Source organism: Brassica oleracea, chromosome C4 (genome assembly GCF_000695525.1).
Source record: "Brassica oleracea var. oleracea cultivar TO1000 chromosome C4, BOL, whole genome shotgun sequence".
In the NCBI taxonomy this organism is placed as follows: domain Eukaryota; kingdom Viridiplantae; phylum Streptophyta; class Magnoliopsida; order Brassicales; family Brassicaceae; genus Brassica; species Brassica oleracea.
This window is the reverse complement of record NC_027751.1, coordinates 193694-212613: the sequence shown is the minus strand read 5'-3', so window position 1 is coordinate 212613 and position 18920 is coordinate 193694. Positions and strand designations below refer to the sequence as shown.

Here is an 18920-nt window from a genome sequence, read left to right as displayed (position 1 = left end):
GGATACTCATGTACCATGCAAGATAGTTTAGAGTATATTAAGACAAATGTAGAATGTGGTTAGAAATTTTTAAACAACACTAAAGTGTGTAAACTTCATTATATAAAGCATTTACCGAAAACCCAATTTCGTAGGGGTATTATTAACCTTCAGATTTTGAGAAAAGTCAAAATATGACAAACTTGTTTTATTTTATATTTGCATCATGCGCTGACATAGGATAATGGTCAAAAAGGTTTGAAATATTTTTTGTGTCTGTTTCTATAGAAATTTAGGATTCTAATAAATATATAAAAAAAAAATTGAAAAAATTTAAAAATAGTTTCAAACATAATTTTCGATTTTCAAAATAAATATTTGAAAAATAAATTCGAAAAAAATAATAAAAAAGTGAATTTTAAAAAGTATAATTCGAAAACATAAAGAATATATTTTTTTTTTACTTTTTTATTTATTTAAATAATTATTTATTATATATCTAGAGAACAAAGGTATAAAAGTCTTTTGCCACTTAGTAAACATGAAATTCCCCCTAAGATGAAGGTATAAATAATTGAGAATGTTTTGCATTTTATTTTAATGTTAATATTTGAAAATATTATATATATTTTGGTGTTCTAAAAATATTATGCAAAACATTCTCAATTATTTATACCTTCATCTTAGGGGGAATTTCATGTTTATTAAGTGGCTAAATCATCATTTTATTAAGGCTTTTAAAATTGAAAATATTCACAAAAACATATACTATATATAAGTTGAGGCTAGAAATCATTAAGAATATTCACATATTATTTTAAAACACCAAAATATGCTAAATCATCATTTTATTTACTATTTAAAAGTTGAGACTATAAGTCATTGAGAGTATGCATACATAGGATTATAAACAACCAATCAAAATATGAAAAATCATCATTATAGTTTACTATTTTTAAATTTTTAAAATTTTCAAAACTTATTATTTCAAATAGAATTCAACATCAAATAAGGAAAACTAATAAACAAATCATTAAAATGGAATTGACTCATATATATACCAAATATTTGTAAATTTAACAAAAAAAAATAACAAAAATAAAATTAAATTAAATATAAAGAATACATAATTTTAAATTGCAAAAACACAAAATACTCTTCAAAATAACTTTTCAAAAAGTGTATCTTCAAAATAAATTAGAGATCAATATCAAATGTATTTTCTTTAATAATATCTAAATCAAAGAATCGTAGAACAAATAAAAAAATATAGGGTTTGAAGTAATGAAGAATAACAGTGAACGAAAATGAAAACATCCGCGACGGATAGTAAATCATACAAGTCGAAGACAAAATCCGATAGAGAAAAAATGTATTACACCAGAAAATATCGGATATACTGGAGAATAATTCCAATATAAAAACAAGATTAGAAATTTACACTCGCTTTCTCTGAAAGATGTTACGTAAGAGAACAAAGTGAGAGCTCCAAGCCACAATTTATTTATGAGTTTCAAAATATTTTTAATCAATCAAAAGAAATTAACAAATTTATTTATCCATATTTTTTATATTAATCAACATTGTTATCTTATGTTTTGACAAATATTATTTTAGTCAGTCAGGGTGAAAATCTTCATAGAAACTAACCAAATAAACTATACTGAAATAAATCTAACATGGTGTAATTTTCAAGATTTAAAAAATTTATTGTTCTTAAAGCAAACTACATGATGAATTTTTATAATATTAGTCTGATTCACCTCATATAACATATAAAATTTAAGATGCTCGCTGTTGAGTTATGTCAAAGACAATATTTAGAGAATAATGTCTATAAGGTAGATGAAAAATAAAGAGCCTAAGAAAGCATGTCAAATAAGTTAGTTAAGATTTTAAATAAAATTTATAACAAATACCAACGATAAATTAGTATGATAGATAACATAAAAAATGATAGAAGGAACAATCGATATGAATTTATAAATATAAATATACTATCTAAGTATTATAATCAACAAACTAAAAACATAAAACTTTACAAATTTCGAACGTTTAGAAAAAAAATATCAAGATTACAATGAATACGCTATCTAAGATGTTTGCTATCTTATCGTCAGCATTTTAGCTACTAGAAAGAAAAAAACAATGATCAAAATTATGTAATAGTTTTCAAAAGATCTTATTAATCTTCATGTAAACTCCAAAACAAACAAATATTAACTATTATACAAAAAAAATTATAATATATTGTAATAAATTATATGATCATATAAGCTTAACTGCAATACAAATAGTTAATTAGATCAAGTAGTAGATAACTCTAATAATTTAGATCCTCAATATTGTTAATTCAATAAATAAAATGTTACATAACATTAGTTAAATTTATTATATTTACTTTACTTTTTATATTATCTTACAAAGGCTATTTAATATTAATTTAAGTTCATCAAAATATTTATTGTGATTAAATTTTAAATCTAAATATTATACTATCACATATATATATAACAATCACGTATTAATTGTAAAGTATTTCTCACTACAAAGCAAAATTAAATATTATGCACATAGTTCAATAATTTATGTATTCAAATAAAATATATGTAAAATGTATGATAAAATATTATAATAATGTATTAATGGTTTACATGCATCAAGCATCTTATATAATATTTTAAAATACAAATTAACATTTCTCAAATATTGTGAATATGTTAATAAACACTATTATTACATTTAGAAATACAAATAACTAAATAGCTAATAAGAGGGTATAGTTATAAATAAACATAAATAATAAAATCAACAAATTATATTTCAGATAAAAAAATATATGTAAATCAATTAAATAATTAGTTTAAAATTATTATAAAACTAAACTAAATTATTAATCGCGCGAGTATAAAATTTAGTAGTATAAAAATGCCCAGCGATAAGGGAGAGAAGGGGTCGCAAGTTGGAGGAGAAGACATATGGAGGAGGAATTGATCGTTGACCCCGTGCAATGCAACGTGAAGCTCTACGATTAAGTCCCAAGTTTTTTACACCCTCTTTTTCCCCATTTTCGAGCCCCTTCTTCACTGGAGTTTTATTAATATATATAGGTTCAAAACCACGCGTCTGTGGTCGAGTGGTCAAGGCGTTCCATGGATTCCCAATGGATCCGAGTTCAAATTCGCATCACACCAGATTTTCATGCGCGTGGCCACCGGGGTTTTACATTCTTTCTCCGGAGAACGGTTTACCATTTTTTTTTAATATATAGGTTCAACCATGTTACTTAGAGAAGAAATCTCAAAGCACGACTAAAAGATAAAAACTGCATCTAGAGACAGCAAACAGTTTACCTCCGTGGAGACTCACTTGGACAAGGAGGGGACAAGGAGGGCCATAACCGAAAGCGCGGCTAGAGTGAATGAAATGGCCAGAAAGATAGAAGACAAATCACATCTGAATTCGCTTATTGGGCTTATTATAGGCTTAAATATTTGAAACGTGATAAGCCCCGTCCTTTTCTAACTTGGGCTTAGCTACTAAAGCAACAATTTGATATTATTCGCCTCAAATCATTGAAAATTTGATAGTTGTTCAAAAAAAAAAAAAAATCATTGAAAATTTGATAGCATCACATTCTGATTCCACAGAGAACAAACAATACTCACTCCTCATCCACTAGTGAATTATTGGACACTCGCGAATATCAATTATTTTTAAAATTGTAGACCCAAAGTACTAATAGTATATTTATACATATGACTAGGACAAGCTTGGAGGCTTGTCTTAATATCAGCATCGGAATTTAAATCCCGTATAATTCATATCCTTACAAGAATATCTAAACGTAATATACATCGTTCACTAATATTATACTACTTATTGTGGAATGAAGAATTCGTTAGAGCGGAGAGAACAGATTCTTCGAGTGAGTAATAAATCACTAAATGAATCTTACGAAGTATAATTGAAAACAACATTTTTATTCCATTGTTTAGGCATGGGCGTTCGGTGGACCGTTCGGTTTCGGTCCGGGTGATTCGGATTTTCGGATTTTCGGTGTTATGTTCAGAAGTACCATTCGGGTTTTACTAATTATCGGATCGGATTCGGTTCGGTTCCTTCCGGGTTCGGTTCGGATCGGATGTAACCAAAGTTTAAAATCGTCCAAAAATATATTTTTTAAACCTCAAAAATTGACAAATTTTTTTTTCAAAATATATAAATTGTTTACAAATCTAATTAAAAATTAGTTAAACTATCTAAATTAACTAAAAAGTATTCAAAATAATAATTAAAACAAACTAAAAAATATTTTGAATATTCTAAAATATCTAAATCTTCTTAAAATATATAAAAACATTAACATATTTAACTAATTTCGGATATCTTCGGATCACAGATTCTTCGAGTGAGTAATAAATCACTAAATGAATCTTACGAAGTATAATTGAAAACAACATTTTTATTCCATTGTTTAGGCATGGGCGTTCGGTGGACCGTTCGGTTTCGGTCCGGGTGATTCGGATTTTCGGATTTTCGGTGTTATGTTCAGAAGTACCATTCGGGTTTTACTAATTATCGGATCGGATTCGGTTCGGTTCCTTCCGGGTTCGGTTCGGATCGGATGTAACCAAAGTTTAAAATCGTCCAAAAATATATTTTTTAAACCTCAAAAATTGACAAATTTTTTTTTCAAAATATATAAATTGTTTACAAATCTAATTAAAAATTAGTTAAACTATCTAAATTAACTAAAAAGTATTCAAAATAATAATTAAAACAAACTAAAAAATATTTTGAATATTCTAAAATATCTAAATCTTCTTAAAATATATAAAAACATTAACATATTTTACTAATTTCGGATATCTTCGGATCATAGTTCGGATTTCGGTTCGGTTCGGGTTATAACCAAACACTATAGTACTAAGCTCATAAGTCCCGATATTTTTGCATAACAGGTCGGATTCGGTTTCGGTTTTTTCGGTTCGGATTTAGGTAGGTACTTTGGGTTGAGGTAAAAACGCTCAGGCCTACCATTGTTTGTCGGTTGTCATTTAGCTTACTACGGAATATCAAAGCCAGGCCTACCATTGTTTGTCGGTTGTCATTTAGCGTACTACGGAATATCAAAGCCGCTAGATCTAAATAACAATTTGACTGGCCGATCATACAAGATTATATATACAAAACAAAATAAAAGCAGAGAGAGAACGAAGACAAACAGTCATTATTATCATAAATTTCATGATATTTCTTTCGAGTAATTAAATATTATTTTTCCTTTAATGTAATAATACAATACTTTAGTGTAATAAACTGTATATTATATATCATAAGCGTAGATTACAAGCCGTCATAAGCAAGCTTGTTGGTGAGAGCCAGAGCATTGCTGCACAAGTGCATACACCTGGTCGCTTTCCTCTTAATCATCCTGACCGTCGATGATTTACTCATCGTCTCCTCAAATCCGTCGAGACACGTGTCCTCATCCGTGAGTGCAGCGCTTAGCCACGTGGCGAGATCGCTCATCTGCTGCTGAAACTGGTCGGCGTCAAGTTTCCGGAGAACGGAGAGAGACTGGTAAAGATTGCCGAGGGAGTCAACGTACAGCTCCCGGCAATCCGACAACGCGATCCTCTCGCGTTTCCCGACCGCTGAAGAATTCCGCGTTTTGAGCAAGAGTCTCAGGATCCGTTTGGTGTCGGTGATGGTCACGGCGACGCCAGCTCGGGCCCACTTGCTCGAGTTGTTTTTAGCGACGATTGTAAACGGCCAAAGCGTTCGGAGGCAGAGTTGTTTGTATCGGGTTACGTTACACGCGTCTTTAACGTACCTGCTGTACCGCGGTACAATAGAGGCGTTTGTATCGTCTGTGTAGTTGCGGCTGGAGGCTAGGGACGGATTTAAGCTAAGCGCCAGAAGGAGAAGAGAGAGGAGAGTAAACATGATCAGATAAGAATTCATGTGTGTTTTGTTTATAGGTTAAAAGTAGAAGACAATATCCAAACTTGTAAGAATATATTTTAGACTGAGAGAGATAGAGATATGGTCTATATATAATATATAGACGAAAGGACCTGCGATGGGATTAACTTTCGTAATTAAGGATTTAAGTTTTTAACCTTCTGAATCAAGATACAACAAGGACGTGGAACTGAAGTTTTAGAGCATGGAAGGGGCGGTCCATTTGTAGTAATCTAAAAACCATTTTTGGGTTTACTTCTATGGTGTAGTTTTCAACTTCGATTTTCAGTATCTTGTACCATAAGTAGAACTACCACAACCTCCTAAAACTATATTTATTTCTTTTTAAGAATAAAACAATATTTTGAGTTGCTTACTTGTTTTGATTTTTCCCCATTTATGCTATATATATAAGGAAATTGACAGGATAAATCACTGCATAACTTTACATAGTTAAATCGCAACAAAATAAGCTTAATAATAAATTTGTACAAGATATGATTAATTTTGTATATATTCATGTACTATAATAACCACAGATTAATGAATAACTTAACAAAAAACATATAGAAGATTGTGATGATAGTGGGAAAAACAACTCAAAGTAAACTATGATAGATTTATCATATTTTAAAAATGTAGATTTTGTATCTGAGGATGGGTATTATGGGCATACGGGAAGTCAATAGAATTAGTAAACAAAAGAGGCTAATCTAAAGAGGGTTGCAGATGAAGCAAGAGAAAGGTGAGAAGCAATAATGAAAGTTAAAACACTATGAAAAGATCACTTGGATTGGTAATTCTTTAAGCTTGGTTTTTGATCCCTTAATCATTTAATGCTGTGAATTATTAAATTTGGATTATTGATTCTCTTGAAGCAAGAGGGAAACTTTAGTTTATTTAAGAACATTTTGGAACGTGGCGTTAGTTTCACAAATATAGCTAAATAAGACTTGGGATGTCCGAATCAATTCACTCAATACCCAAAAAAGGACCGGTTACAATATCGTTGTCTTAACCGGTTGATTCACATTAAATATTTGATGTGTTTCGCATTGAAAATGATTGAGCCCACTTAGTTATTTTTATATAAATGTTAGCCCAAATCCATGGCCTAACCACATTTTGATGTGCCGTGCATCTCTCCTACTATAATATAAATAGCGGCAAGGTTTGTTATGAGTTTGGTTCGTATAAAACAGAAACATCTATAAGATTTCAGGTAGAAATAGAAGAGATCGTTACAAAACCTACATGTCGTGTAAAGATTGAGCTCAATTATCGGGTTTGAAACGAAGAGGAAATGTATGAGAAAATGAGGGAGATTAAACCAATGGATGAAAATGATATGAATACGAAAAACATGGATATACAAATTTGATATTTGATAGCATGACTGCAGATATGTTTAGAGCATAACAAGCATTAACGTATTATTATTATCGGTATAAGAACTAGGCTCTAGCTACCAATGAATGACTAGGAGAGTTTTGGTTCATGATGGTCAAGATGCCACTCTCTATGTTTTATGTGAAATGATAAAAACGGTATATGAGTGATGGATGATGTATATCTCCTACTGAACAAGCAAGAATGGAGGAGTCACTTTAATAAAAGCTCATGCATGAAACAAGACAAAGCAAAATAGGGACCAAAGCAATCATTTCAGGACACAGAGCGACCATTATCTACTCCAGTGGGAGTTGATAGTCTTAACAAGTTTCAGACAATATTTCCGAGATTCACAAAAGTAAAAGCCATCTAGAAATAGACGACAGAGACAAAAGTATCACAAAAGTAGACTCCTTTTCTAACACCATAAGGTCATTGGTTGTGAAGAGAGTTGTGAAGGCCACAGGTGTACTCACCAAACTGGGTGTCAGTAGGTGGATGGAGATCAAAGACGTAGGAGACTGGTCTAGACACTAGCATAGGCTTCTGGATAGTGACTGTGTCAGAGAATTCACCGAACATCACTGAATTGTGCGGGAAAGACTCTCCAAGGAAGAAGAAGCTGTCTCTGGCTAGCTTCTCAACCTTATTTAAAGATGAAAGCAATCAATAAAAAATGAATGAGAGTAGACAAGCAAAACAATCGGAGAAACTGAAAGCAACAAGACAAATATTCTACCTGTAAGTTTGAGAACATGATGTTGTTCATAGTCAGAACTACTCGGATATCGTAAAGACCATCGCCGAGTATTCTGATTGCCATGTACTCGAAGAAATTCTGCACAACTGCTTTCTGTTTCTCAGGAGTTTCGCCATAGTTGTCTGGGTTAAGGAACCACAGCACGCATGTCACTTCATTCCATGGGATTGGGTTCTCCTCTCCTGCTTTTGAGATGATGGTTTCGTAAGGATGACTGAGACCCCAGAAGATTCTTGTGTCCCCAAGTGAAGAATGACAGAAAAGCGTCTCTGAAGAAGATGACGTGGAGAGTATTTTCCAGGACGGATAACGGTTGGCTATACTTGAAGTGAAATGCATGTCAGAGTCATCGAGTACAAGAATGCATCCCTCAGAAGAAGTTGGAAATAAATCCAGGAGTGGCGATGTGGACGAGTCATCTTCTTCTGGAAGGCATGGGGGAGTAGAATAGTATGGTGTTGTCTGTCTTCGCATGGCATGTGAAAACATACAAGATTCTCCGTTCCGACATCCCTGCAAGACCGACTCTCATTAGCAGACAATCTGAGGATAACAATCCAACTAGGACGGTAACAAAACAAACCTGCGATGACGTGAAGAATCTGCAGGCTGGTCTTGTTGACTGAAGAGTATGAGAGAACGGGCATTGGTCACCTCGATTGCAAAATCCATTAAGAAAATATACGCAGACTGGGGCCTCTCCATTGTCAGCGTAAGCCTCAGGTTCGATTGCTCCATGGCCATTATCAGATGTTGTGCCCTGCGTTCTTATCTACGGCAAATAGAAACAGCAAAAGATCAATGTGCTGTAAGCAAGTAAGCGCCAGTGCTATAAAAAGGAAACGAGGTCGGCAAATGAATACCTCTTTGATAATATTGGCCATGTTTTTTGCGATGACATTAGCTTGGAATGCGTTAGGAGGAACAAACGGCAGCGATATACATTTTCTTGTTTCAAGGGGAGGTTGATCCTCAGAGTGTTGATATCTATCCCCAGAGGCTTGGCACTCAACACAGCATGTGTGATCAAATTCATATGGATCGTAATAGGTTGGTAGAGAATCAGAAGAGCTAATGAATTGAGGTCTGAAACGATGAAGTGAGCTTAGTGTATCTTCATCTGTAAAACCGGTAAAATTTCAATAAAGAGGGAGAAATAAATAAAAAGGGTAATTAGCATGTTATCTATAAATTGTTTTCTATTAGTAAAATGGAAAGCTTATCAGAAAAGAGTCGGTGACAAACTTACACATCTCAGACACATGATAGAACGATGACCGGGAAATATTGTGGAAATCACACCACTCTTGTTCAATCGCAGGAAGTATCAACTTGACATCTTTGTCTTTCTCCTTCGACAATAGTTGTTTTAAGCTTTCAAGACGATGCTTATCCTTCAAGGAGAAAAACATTGATCTTGAAGAATAAAAGCTAATTCTCCTTGGGAATATAACGTAACTATTTTATTACCTTAAAGAGACGCTGCCAAAACTGAAACGCACATAGGTTCGCCATGAGTACCATCTCCCTCCGGCCACCAGAAATGGTCTTGCTGCTCTCTCCACAAAAATAGTGGTCAACATACTCCAAAAACTGTAAAAGAAGACATAGGTGTCGATGTTAAAATTATGATCAAAAAGGCATGCAGAATTGCAGATAATTCACCAAGAGGAAACACCTGTGCATCATCTCCAAATGGATGATTGATAGGAAGCGGTTGGGTATCCATCAAGACACCTAATAGAATCCCTTCTCTTAGCATTCCCATTTCGCCGAACTTGACGACGAGAATGGACGCATCAAAGGACAATGGAAAGCTGGCAACCAACCTTCCATAAAATGTTGGCTCGTAGCGTCCCCTATGAGATTTTCGCAATGCTTGTATGCTTAATAGCATACTCAAAGCATCATCAATGACTTCTGGGTTCGGTGGATCCATAGCTTTTCCGAGCAATGCTAAGATATAGAAAACAATTACACTCACAAGCATCATATATACTGTCTTTTAGTCCCAACCTACTGTATTCATAAATCATATAAACTCCCTTTTTCTATGAATAAATGAAAGAATATTTCCACCATAGGCATTTATTTAGCTTCATCTAAGGTACCTCACTGTTAATGTTCAATTACTATACCTACAGAGCATTCATACGGGTAATATGCAAATAGGAATTTGATGCGATAAGTAGTTTTGCAGTATCAGGAGACCTAGCAAATCTGATTGTCCTTACTAGTTCTCTGGGAACCCAAGTCTGTTAAGAAAGAAGTCAAGCATTCTCTACAGGATTCTAACACTATTACCGTTTGCATCATTAATGGCTCTGGATTCTGTGCAGCAAATGTGGAGAACTTGTTGTCTCAATGACAGCTGAAGTATAGCTGGGGTCTCATGCTCTTCAAGCTTGTTGAAGAATGCACTCGGCACCAGGCGATAAACCTCACCATCACATGTTCGACCTGTCCTCCCTCTACGCTGCTCGGCCTATAAATCCACATGAAAAAACTAAATTTTAGGACATCCGCTTTTGATCCACTAATGGTAAAGTCCGACAATACCTGAGATCTAGAGACCCAAACAAGCTGAACTGCATCTCTTTTCCTGGATGCATCCCAGAACACTTGCAGAGACCGGCACGAGTCTATGACATAGGCCACTTTGGGTATTGTCACTGAAGATTCCGCAATATTTGTAGCCAATATTACCTGAGAATAACAGTTAACGTTTAAATGATAAGTCCTCTAGTACAACGACATTTTAACTGTTAGTTAAGTTGAAATGGAAAGTAAAATTTTATCATCTCATCAAGTACAAAACTACACTAGCCAACGTCATTAACCAATATACTCAACAAAACGATCCCTGAACTACAAGATGTTTAACACCCTACACGTGAAAATACATTTGTTTGCATCACTCTTAAATGAAGATCTTCTCTAGTTACTTAAATTTCAGTTGAGTCCTCTCACCTGCATGTCACAGATAATACAAAGAAGAAGAAACATGGAAAGTTAAAAGAGAAACCTTGCGACGGAATCTGCATATCTTCATAGCCGCCAGAGCTCGTTCGGTGTCAATGCTTCGGTGCAGTATGTGAACCTCAAAAGATGCCCGAAATGGTTCCAATTGATACCACTGCTGCTCAAGTGAGTAGTATGTTGGAAGGAAAACCAAAATACTCTTCTCAATGTCTGGTTCCTTTTCATGAATATGTAAGATGAGATCATGAATAAGATTCTGCAGATCAGGTTTGATTTCAGTATCAGCTGAAGAAGGACTTGGACCAGGACAGTAAGCTGAAAGATCAGAACTCACACCAAGCAATCCTGCAACCTGCTTCATGAAACAATGTTGTATTCAATAAACTGGGAAAGGCACACAATCAAATAAGAAAATCAGGAAACATAGTCATACACCTTAGTCCTTCCATTGATACTCTCATGGATGCAGAAATTTGAAATTTTTACCAGGAACAGTTTTAGTTGTTTTGTTTACAACATTATGCTTCTAAGCAGTGCACCAAACAATTTAAATCACTTCTAGTAGTAAGCATACTTTGATAAGCATGATATTCTAGTTCGCTAAAACTGTAACTTATTTTGATTCCTAGATTGAAATAACATGATTCTAAATTGTCATAAGGGTGTTAGCTCATCTCACATAGGGATACAGATCCAGTGTGTGATATTAAAAGGGAATGCCAGGCAACAATGAAGCAATGTTCTCCAACAAAAGAAAAATAGGTAACCAACACTAGTGATTTATAAGAAGCTATAAGTGGAAGAGAATCAGTGGGATGATTAAATAGTTTCCTAAGAGCAACAAATATCAAATATAGTTTGACCTGCTCAAGATAGAATACTCTTCTCTGGAAAATGGTTCTCTGATCAGGGCTAGGAATAGCGACTACTTCAACCCGTTCACCCCTGCCGAGTTCTTTAAAGTAGTCTCTGTATCTTGTTATATCAGCAGTTGCAGACATTAAGACAACCCTGGAAAAAAAAAAATAACATCAACTCTTTAAGGAAGGTGATTTCAGTAGAAAATTTTACCGTAATAACACGGTTGAATCGGAAGACTTAAGAACTTTAAAAATAAACAACATGAGAATATAGAAAGAGGTTGTAACCTGAGGTCACTATTCTTCATGAGAAACTGCTTAACACAGACAAGAACAAGGTCGGACTCCACGGATCTTTCATGCACTTCATCAAGAATGATAACCTTGTACTTAAGTGCGCTCAAGCCCTTGTCTAGCATTTCATCCAACAAAACTCCAGCAGTTTTGAACACAATTTTCGAGCTGCATCCAACAAAAACAAGAAAAAAAAATAAGCATAAGAGGAAAAAGCCAAATTATATCAAAGGTTAACATTTGTCCTGAGGCGGATACAAAGAAGATATTAGAAAAATGTGTATAATGGAATCGATCAGTCATGGAAATGGGGATATGATGCATACCCTGGAGAGAGGTTCTTGGAGTGACCAATGTGGTAACCAATTTCATCGCCTAAATCAGAGTTGCGAGATTTAGCAACCATCTTAGCAACAGCAACAACCGCAAAACGGCGAGGCTGAGTACAGAGAATGGGTGACATGTTTGCTTCCAGAAGGTACTGTGGAACTTGCGAACTCTTCCCTGAACCAAATCAACGAGCGCAAGGAATGAGATAAAATGGAAATACAGCTATTCATTACTATTAGAAAAAACATTTGATCTCATTTCCGTAAAAGAGAGAAGCGAATCAAATGAACCATCCTTCCAACGGAAAAGGAAAAAAGAACTGATCAACGGAACCAGAATCAACGCCGAACGGAAAAAAAAAAAACTCAACGGCGACGCGAAAGAGCGTACGTACCGCAACCGGGTTCGCCGACGATGAGGGTGACGCGATTCTCGAGGATTTTCTCGACGATTCTCCTCTTCATCGCCGCAACAGGAAGCGAGGCGAAGTTCGACGAGGGTAACGGAAAGGATTCCGAAGACGAAGACAAGGATGGTGAAGAAGGCGCCATTATCGAGTGCTGCTCTGCTCCCTCCCTCTTCGTCAGTACGACGTACGCAGGCTAGCCCTGTTTTTTTGCCAGTCACTTCCTTGCTCTATAGGGGAAGGCGATGATCTGGTGCGACGAGTGTACGCTAAGGTTTGATTTGTAGTCAACTTAATTTTGACTTGCTCTGACTAGTCAAATGAGAGATCTCCGTTGTTGTTGTGGGGAGGGTGTATGGTGCTCCACACACACACACATGAGAGCTTCCCCCACGAAAAGAGGAGGGTCCCACTTGGGAAAAAGTGCCGCCAATGAAAAAAAGGGGGAAAAAGTGAATCAGGCCACTAAAGGCCCATTAAACTATTAAAAGTCCATTAGAAGATGGAGAAAACCCGAACCGTTGAATCAATCGATCAGAGCATCAAATCAAATGGCGTCGGGATGGGGAATAACGGGGAACAAAGGGAGATGCTACGATTTCTGGATGGATTTCAGTGAATGTATGTCTCACTGCAGAGAGCCCAAGGACTGCTCTCTTCTCCGTGAGGATTACCTCGAGTGCCTCCACCATTCCAAAGAGGTACTTTTCATTTCATTTGATGCTTCTGATTACCATGTAACCCCACTGTTTCCGATTTTTTTAAGAAATACCATAGATTGATCAGGTAGGTTACAGATGATGAATAGATTGGAGTAATTCCAATTAATCCTAGATCGGGGTTTCCTTTGACTTAGGTGCATCATCTGTCTTCATGCTAGATTATAATAATATAGCCCTTTTTATAGATAAATTGTAAACTCTGCTTCCTCTTGTTCATATTATTCACTGAGCTCATTGAGATTGTGCTGCCCGAGTTAAAAGCTAGAAATTTGCTCACACATTGGACCATAAAATTGCCCTTTACTGCTTGCTTGTGTGTTTCTTTCTCTATACAAATAGCTGCCTGCATATGTATCCCATCAACAAAATTCAAAAGAGGCTCCTGTTTTAAAACCAAATGCAATAATGCAAATGGGCTCTCTTACAAATATATTACTGCTCATTTATTTCCCTAGTGTTAGAGAATATCTTAAGAGTAGCAGTTGATTCCTAATTGAACTGATACTGAGCGGCATGGCATTTGTTTGTTTGCAGTTTCAAAGAAGAAACAGGATCTACAAGGAGGAGCAACGTAAACTAAGGGCAGCCTCTAGGAAAGGTGAACAAGTTGTGGATGGTACTCATACACATCACTAGTCACCAATCTTCCTCCAAGTTTGCTTATTCATCACCATTCCAATCCAGACAAGAAGAAGAATAAATCCAAGATTTTGAATCTTGTTTAGAGCAGAATCTCAAAAAACACTGGTCGTTTTTCAAATTTATCGAATGATGTTCTGCTTTCTTTTTTCATGTTCATTTGTCTCAACTTTGGAGTTGCAAACATACCTTAAGAGACGTGTATGTATACGCTTTTCAGACACCTGAAATTATGGATATCTGCTCTACTTTTATTCAGTTCAACTCTATCCAACCACGAAACTTAACTGCTTCAATTTTGGCAAGATAAAGAATCGGTTGAATCTTCTGTTTAGTAACAACAATCCTTGGCAAGGCCACAAATGTACATTGGAAACCAAGTTATAGTTACATCATAAACAAGTTTTGATCCATCAAACAAGTCTTCCCAGTTTTTATACATGGTTGGTTCATACGCCTGGTAGAATTCTTCCAGGCACCTTCAAACACACAACACTTCTCTCAGAAGTGTCTGTGCCAGAAGCTGGATATTGTGCGGTGAATCGAGGGGATAGGGAAATGTGGGAACCAATCTCTCTCCCAAGGATGAAACTGATCGCTTTCTGGTTCACGGTGTCCACCTGATGTGCTCGGTGGTTGTGGTGGTGGATAAATGAAGAATCCAACGTTCTGATCTGGCATGGGTAGTGGCTGCAGTCCCCTTCTTGTCACAGAGACCAGAGGTGATGCGAGATTGGGACCATTAACATGATGTTGCCTCTGGTTATTATAAACATGATGCTGCTGCTGCTGCTGCTGCTGCGTGTGAAGGTGTTCACGCATTTGGGCGCTGCTGCTTCCTTGGATTGCTGGGGAGGTTCTTGGATTAGACCTACATTGCGCAAATCCAACAAAAGAAAAGCATTCTAAAACTTGCTGCAAAAGTTGGGAAGATATTACTGAGAGCAATACTGTAGAAGCTAACCGGTAACCGAAGAGAAATGGGTGTGGATGAGATATGCCCAGTGCTGCAGAGGAGTCGATTTCACCATCAATCACATGAGCACCTGGAAGAGAAAACGATGCGGAATGATGATGATACTGGGGAGCAACAGAGAGCTGGTGAAAGTGGTCACTGGAGTGGCTGTTCCAGGGATGGTCATCTGCGTTGTTGCTGGTATTGCTAGTTCTTGGAGTGGAGGCTGGGCCCGGTGCAACGTATGCAGGATATGAATGATTCATAGCAACGGCATGGTGCCCATGGAACTCATTATGATCTAGAAGAGACGAGAGGAGAAACGCCATCTCAAATCATCAACGGTTTGCTAGCCAAAACGAAATGATTCAATCAACAGCGTCTAACTAACTTACATGTAGTGGCTGAAGGTTCCAGTTCCCTGAAACATAGAGCAAAGAATAGGAGAAAAAAAGGATGAGTATTCTATAGCAGTAGCAAAAAGAGAGAAGATAGGAAAATAATAGTAAAGGGTGTAGTAGGCTTACTCGAATGAACCTGCTTGAGAGAGCTCACCAAAGGGGCACCAATGGACCCGATATTGCTGCAGAAATTTTGAGGATAAACGATCTCATATAGTTGATAGAAGCAAGGGGGTCCCTTGTATTAATATGATAAAAGCACAGTTATCAACGTACAGGAAAAGAAAACAAAAGTAGTGGAGCTGTTAATACCATTTCGGGATAGCTTAAAGCATACAAATCTTCTTCAGGGATCCAATCTTCCATGACAAACTCAGGAAACAGCCGAGTGGAGCCATTTGCAAAGAGCCACTGACCCTTTTCAACATTACGACAGTTAGGGCATTGCATGGTTCCTTTCATGTTGAAAGCCGATCCAATGCAGTCTGCAAGAAACCAGAACAAAAGGCAGCTGAAGCTAAAAAGCCAGCAACAGAATACATCACAAAATAGTAGCCAACATTTGTTGGAGACTGTCACTTCATCCTTATACAAGTGCATAGTCAATGGCGATTTAAGCTTTGCTAGTAATACTCTCATATGCTAATGTTCATACGAAATTTCACATCCGTTGTACTAACAAATCTACCATTAGAGGATAATACACAAAAGGAACAAGCCTTTTAAGTCAGTGATTCATCAAAAAATTACACTTTGATTATGGTCTAATTAAGATGAAATTGAACTGCATCCGGGAATCAATATAAGCAGAAAACAGGATCAAACGAACGAACGAACTCATTTCTGATAGTGGAAATGCAAAAAAAACGAAACAAGAGACAGATCAACAAAAGGAAAGTTTGATTGGTCGGAAATGGAGGAAGTACCCAAATGGAATTGGTGACCACATTGGAGCTTAGCCATGGATCTGGTACCGTCGTCGACCACCAGCTCGAGGCAAATCGAGCACGGGACTTCAACAAGAGACGAAGCATCCTCGTTCCCGCGTTTTCCAGGGACATCCGTCGATTGGCTAGCAATCCGGCGGTTGTTACGATCATCACCATCATCATTAGCTCCGGCCATATGTCTCCACCTAGCCTCAATCGGAGGGAACACAACAAAAAAAATCTCGTTTTCGAAAAATGTCAAACAAAAATCATCTCCGTCGCTCTCTCTCTCTCTCTCCGAATTAGTCTGCCTTTTCGAAAGCCGATGCGGTAATAATCTTTTTTTACATATATGTCATGCCTCCCCTTGTTGAAAACCAGACAATGACATTGGTCTCAACATTTCTCTTTTTTATTTTATTCGGATATATCCATGTCCCTTAGCCAACAATATTCATCCACAACAGTCTCTTCTCACTCATATGAGGTTTTTGAAGTTTTTTAAAACTTATTTTGTCTAGTTGTTTGTAGGTAAGCAGATAACCACAGTAGTATTATCAAACCTCAATATATAAAATAGTTTATGAATACAATAACCAATTTACACACGAATATTAATATATAGATTGGATCGTTTCACAATTTATTTCATTTCACCGAAACTGACGACTATGCAGATGAGACTTTGCTTTGCTTTGCTTTAACTGAGATAACAGCTTGGGTTTAGGTGATCATCAGTGCTTGATCTTAGGCTTCTTCACGATCATCACCGAGCAATGAGCATGATGAGCACAGTAGTCGCTCACGCTCCCTAGAACCGCCCTGTGATAGGAGTCGGGAATTAAAGCCGAGAAAAATAGTCAAGATTGATGATTGTGAGTATTATAAAAATTAAATACAAAAAGATATTATATACCTCTTGATAGCTCCATAACCATGGCTTCCCACGACAAGAAGAGAAGCATGGTGTTTATCCACAACATCGCACAGTATACTTCTTGCATCACCTTCAAAAACTTCGAACATAGCGCCATGAACCTACACGGCACAAACCTAGAGAATCAATGATTGAGAAGAAGCTAGTACGTAACTAAAAATAGATAAATTACTTTTACAAATAAAAATATAAAAGATCAATTATAAAGTAAAGAAGGAAAAAACTATAAGGAGTATCTAAGCTTGAATGATGTAGAGATTCAAAACAAATATAGCTCATCAAACATTGAAACATCATTGTATAAGCTCTCTTATAATTATCCTTTATGAAATAGTCGAAGAATTAATGAGTGAATACTTACCGATTTGCTCTGACAGATACCTTTAGCCATCTCGATAACCCTGGCAGCAATATGCTTCAAATCGGTATCAACATAAGGCAGAACCTCCGCAGCTCCTAAAAAGAAAAAAGAAACCGCAAATGATCTATATCTGAAACAGAGAAACCTAGATAGAAGAAGACAGTTCCTAGCTAGTCAATCAAAAGAGGGTACCGGGACCAGCAAGACCAACGGCAGAGACGGCGTTAGGTTTGGCGTGGACGATGAAGAGCTTGAAAGGAAAATTAGGAGCGTAGGGAGTGAAGAAACGATCGAGGGTCCACTCCAAGGCGTAAGTGCTCTGCTCGCTTTCGTCGATACCGACGACCATAACAGGTTTCTCCTCTCCGGTGGCCATGAAGAAAAATTGTGGTCTTGCTTTGGAATGAAGAAGCCTTAGCTAGAAGTTTCCAAAATGTTTCAGAGAAAGAGAGATCGATCCCGATTATAAAATTTAGAAAGGAGTTTGTATACAAGTACAACTGAAAGAGTAAGGAATGAATGCGATATTTTTTGATTACGTGGATGGTCCTCGTTACATTATGCTCTCTTTTGATTGGTGTAATTATTATACCCAACATATGCCTCCACCACATATTTTTTTTACGTACCCCATATACACCTACCCAGAGCCGTGCGAGCGATAACAGCGTACATAAGCGATTAAAAGAAATTTTCCCACTTATAAAATGATGTCTTAACAAATCAGTCACTTAAAATCCTTAACATGAGATATAAGAAAGAAAAAATAAGATGAATCTCCTTTGTTAATATGAAACTTTGAATTTAAATTAAAAAAAAACCTTGAATTTGAGAGCGTGTTCGCGCAAGAAGAAGCCGATCGGCGAAGTTTAGAAAAATGTTTTAAGTAAATTTTAATAATGAACTAATAATAGATTAATTAATAAATGTATTTCTTTGTTGTGGGCATGTGGCTCATATCTTGCTTACTAATATGATTTATAAAGTTTTATGATTAAACCTA

The 18920-nt window shown here is 36.1% G+C and overlaps 5 protein-coding genes across 5 annotated transcripts; 1 reads left to right on the top strand and 4 right to left on the bottom strand.

Annotated features, from left to right (window-relative positions):
* Positions 1-5198: 5198 nt before the first annotated feature.
* On the bottom strand, positions 5199-6283 carry LOC106339419 (21 kDa protein). The gene has a single exon (XM_013778223.1). The coding sequence runs from the start codon at positions 5947-5949 to the stop codon at positions 5329-5331; it is 621 nt and encodes a 206-aa protein (XP_013633677.1). The 5' UTR covers positions 5950-6283; the 3' UTR covers positions 5199-5328.
* Positions 6284-7555: 1272 nt separating this feature from the next.
* On the bottom strand, positions 7556-13226 carry LOC106341825 (zinc finger CCCH domain-containing protein 31). The gene is made up of 14 exons (XM_013780551.1): positions 12962-13226; positions 12564-12741; positions 12232-12405; positions 11947-12094; positions 11127-11435; positions 10661-10807; positions 10406-10586; positions 9780-10057; positions 9572-9694; positions 9351-9495; positions 8965-9221; positions 8685-8873; positions 8081-8614; positions 7556-7986 (listed from the first exon to the last, which is right to left on the bottom strand). The coding sequence occupies exons 1-14, from the start codon at positions 13116-13118 to the stop codon at positions 7774-7776; spliced, it is 3033 nt and encodes a 1010-aa protein (XP_013636005.1). The 5' UTR covers positions 13119-13226; the 3' UTR covers positions 7556-7773.
* Positions 13227-13473: 247 nt separating this feature from the next.
* On the top strand, positions 13474-14588 carry LOC106341828 (NADH dehydrogenase [ubiquinone] iron-sulfur protein 5-B). Its single transcript, XM_013780554.1, has 2 exons — positions 13474-13674; positions 14230-14588. The coding sequence occupies exons 1-2, from the start codon at positions 13525-13527 to the stop codon at positions 14329-14331; spliced, it is 252 nt and encodes an 83-aa protein (XP_013636008.1). The 5' UTR covers positions 13474-13524; the 3' UTR covers positions 14332-14588.
* On the bottom strand, positions 14565-16954 carry LOC106341826. The gene is made up of 6 exons (XM_013780552.1): positions 16617-16954; positions 16003-16175; positions 15817-15872; positions 15685-15710; positions 15299-15590; positions 14565-15205 (listed from the first exon to the last, which is right to left on the bottom strand). The coding sequence occupies exons 1-6, from the start codon at positions 16813-16815 to the stop codon at positions 14836-14838; spliced, it is 1116 nt and encodes a 371-aa protein (XP_013636006.1). The 5' UTR covers positions 16816-16954; the 3' UTR covers positions 14565-14835.
* A 199-nt stretch (positions 16955-17153) lies between these two features.
* LOC106341827 (universal stress protein A-like protein) lies at positions 17154-18437 on the bottom strand. Its single transcript, XM_013780553.1, has 4 exons — positions 18110-18437; positions 17918-18012; positions 17536-17657; positions 17154-17441 (listed from the first exon to the last, which is right to left on the bottom strand). Exons 1-4 carry the CDS (start codon positions 18291-18293, stop codon positions 17354-17356), a joined length of 489 nt encoding a protein of 162 aa, XP_013636007.1. The 5' UTR covers positions 18294-18437; the 3' UTR covers positions 17154-17353.
* Positions 18438-18920: the final 483 nt, after the last annotated feature.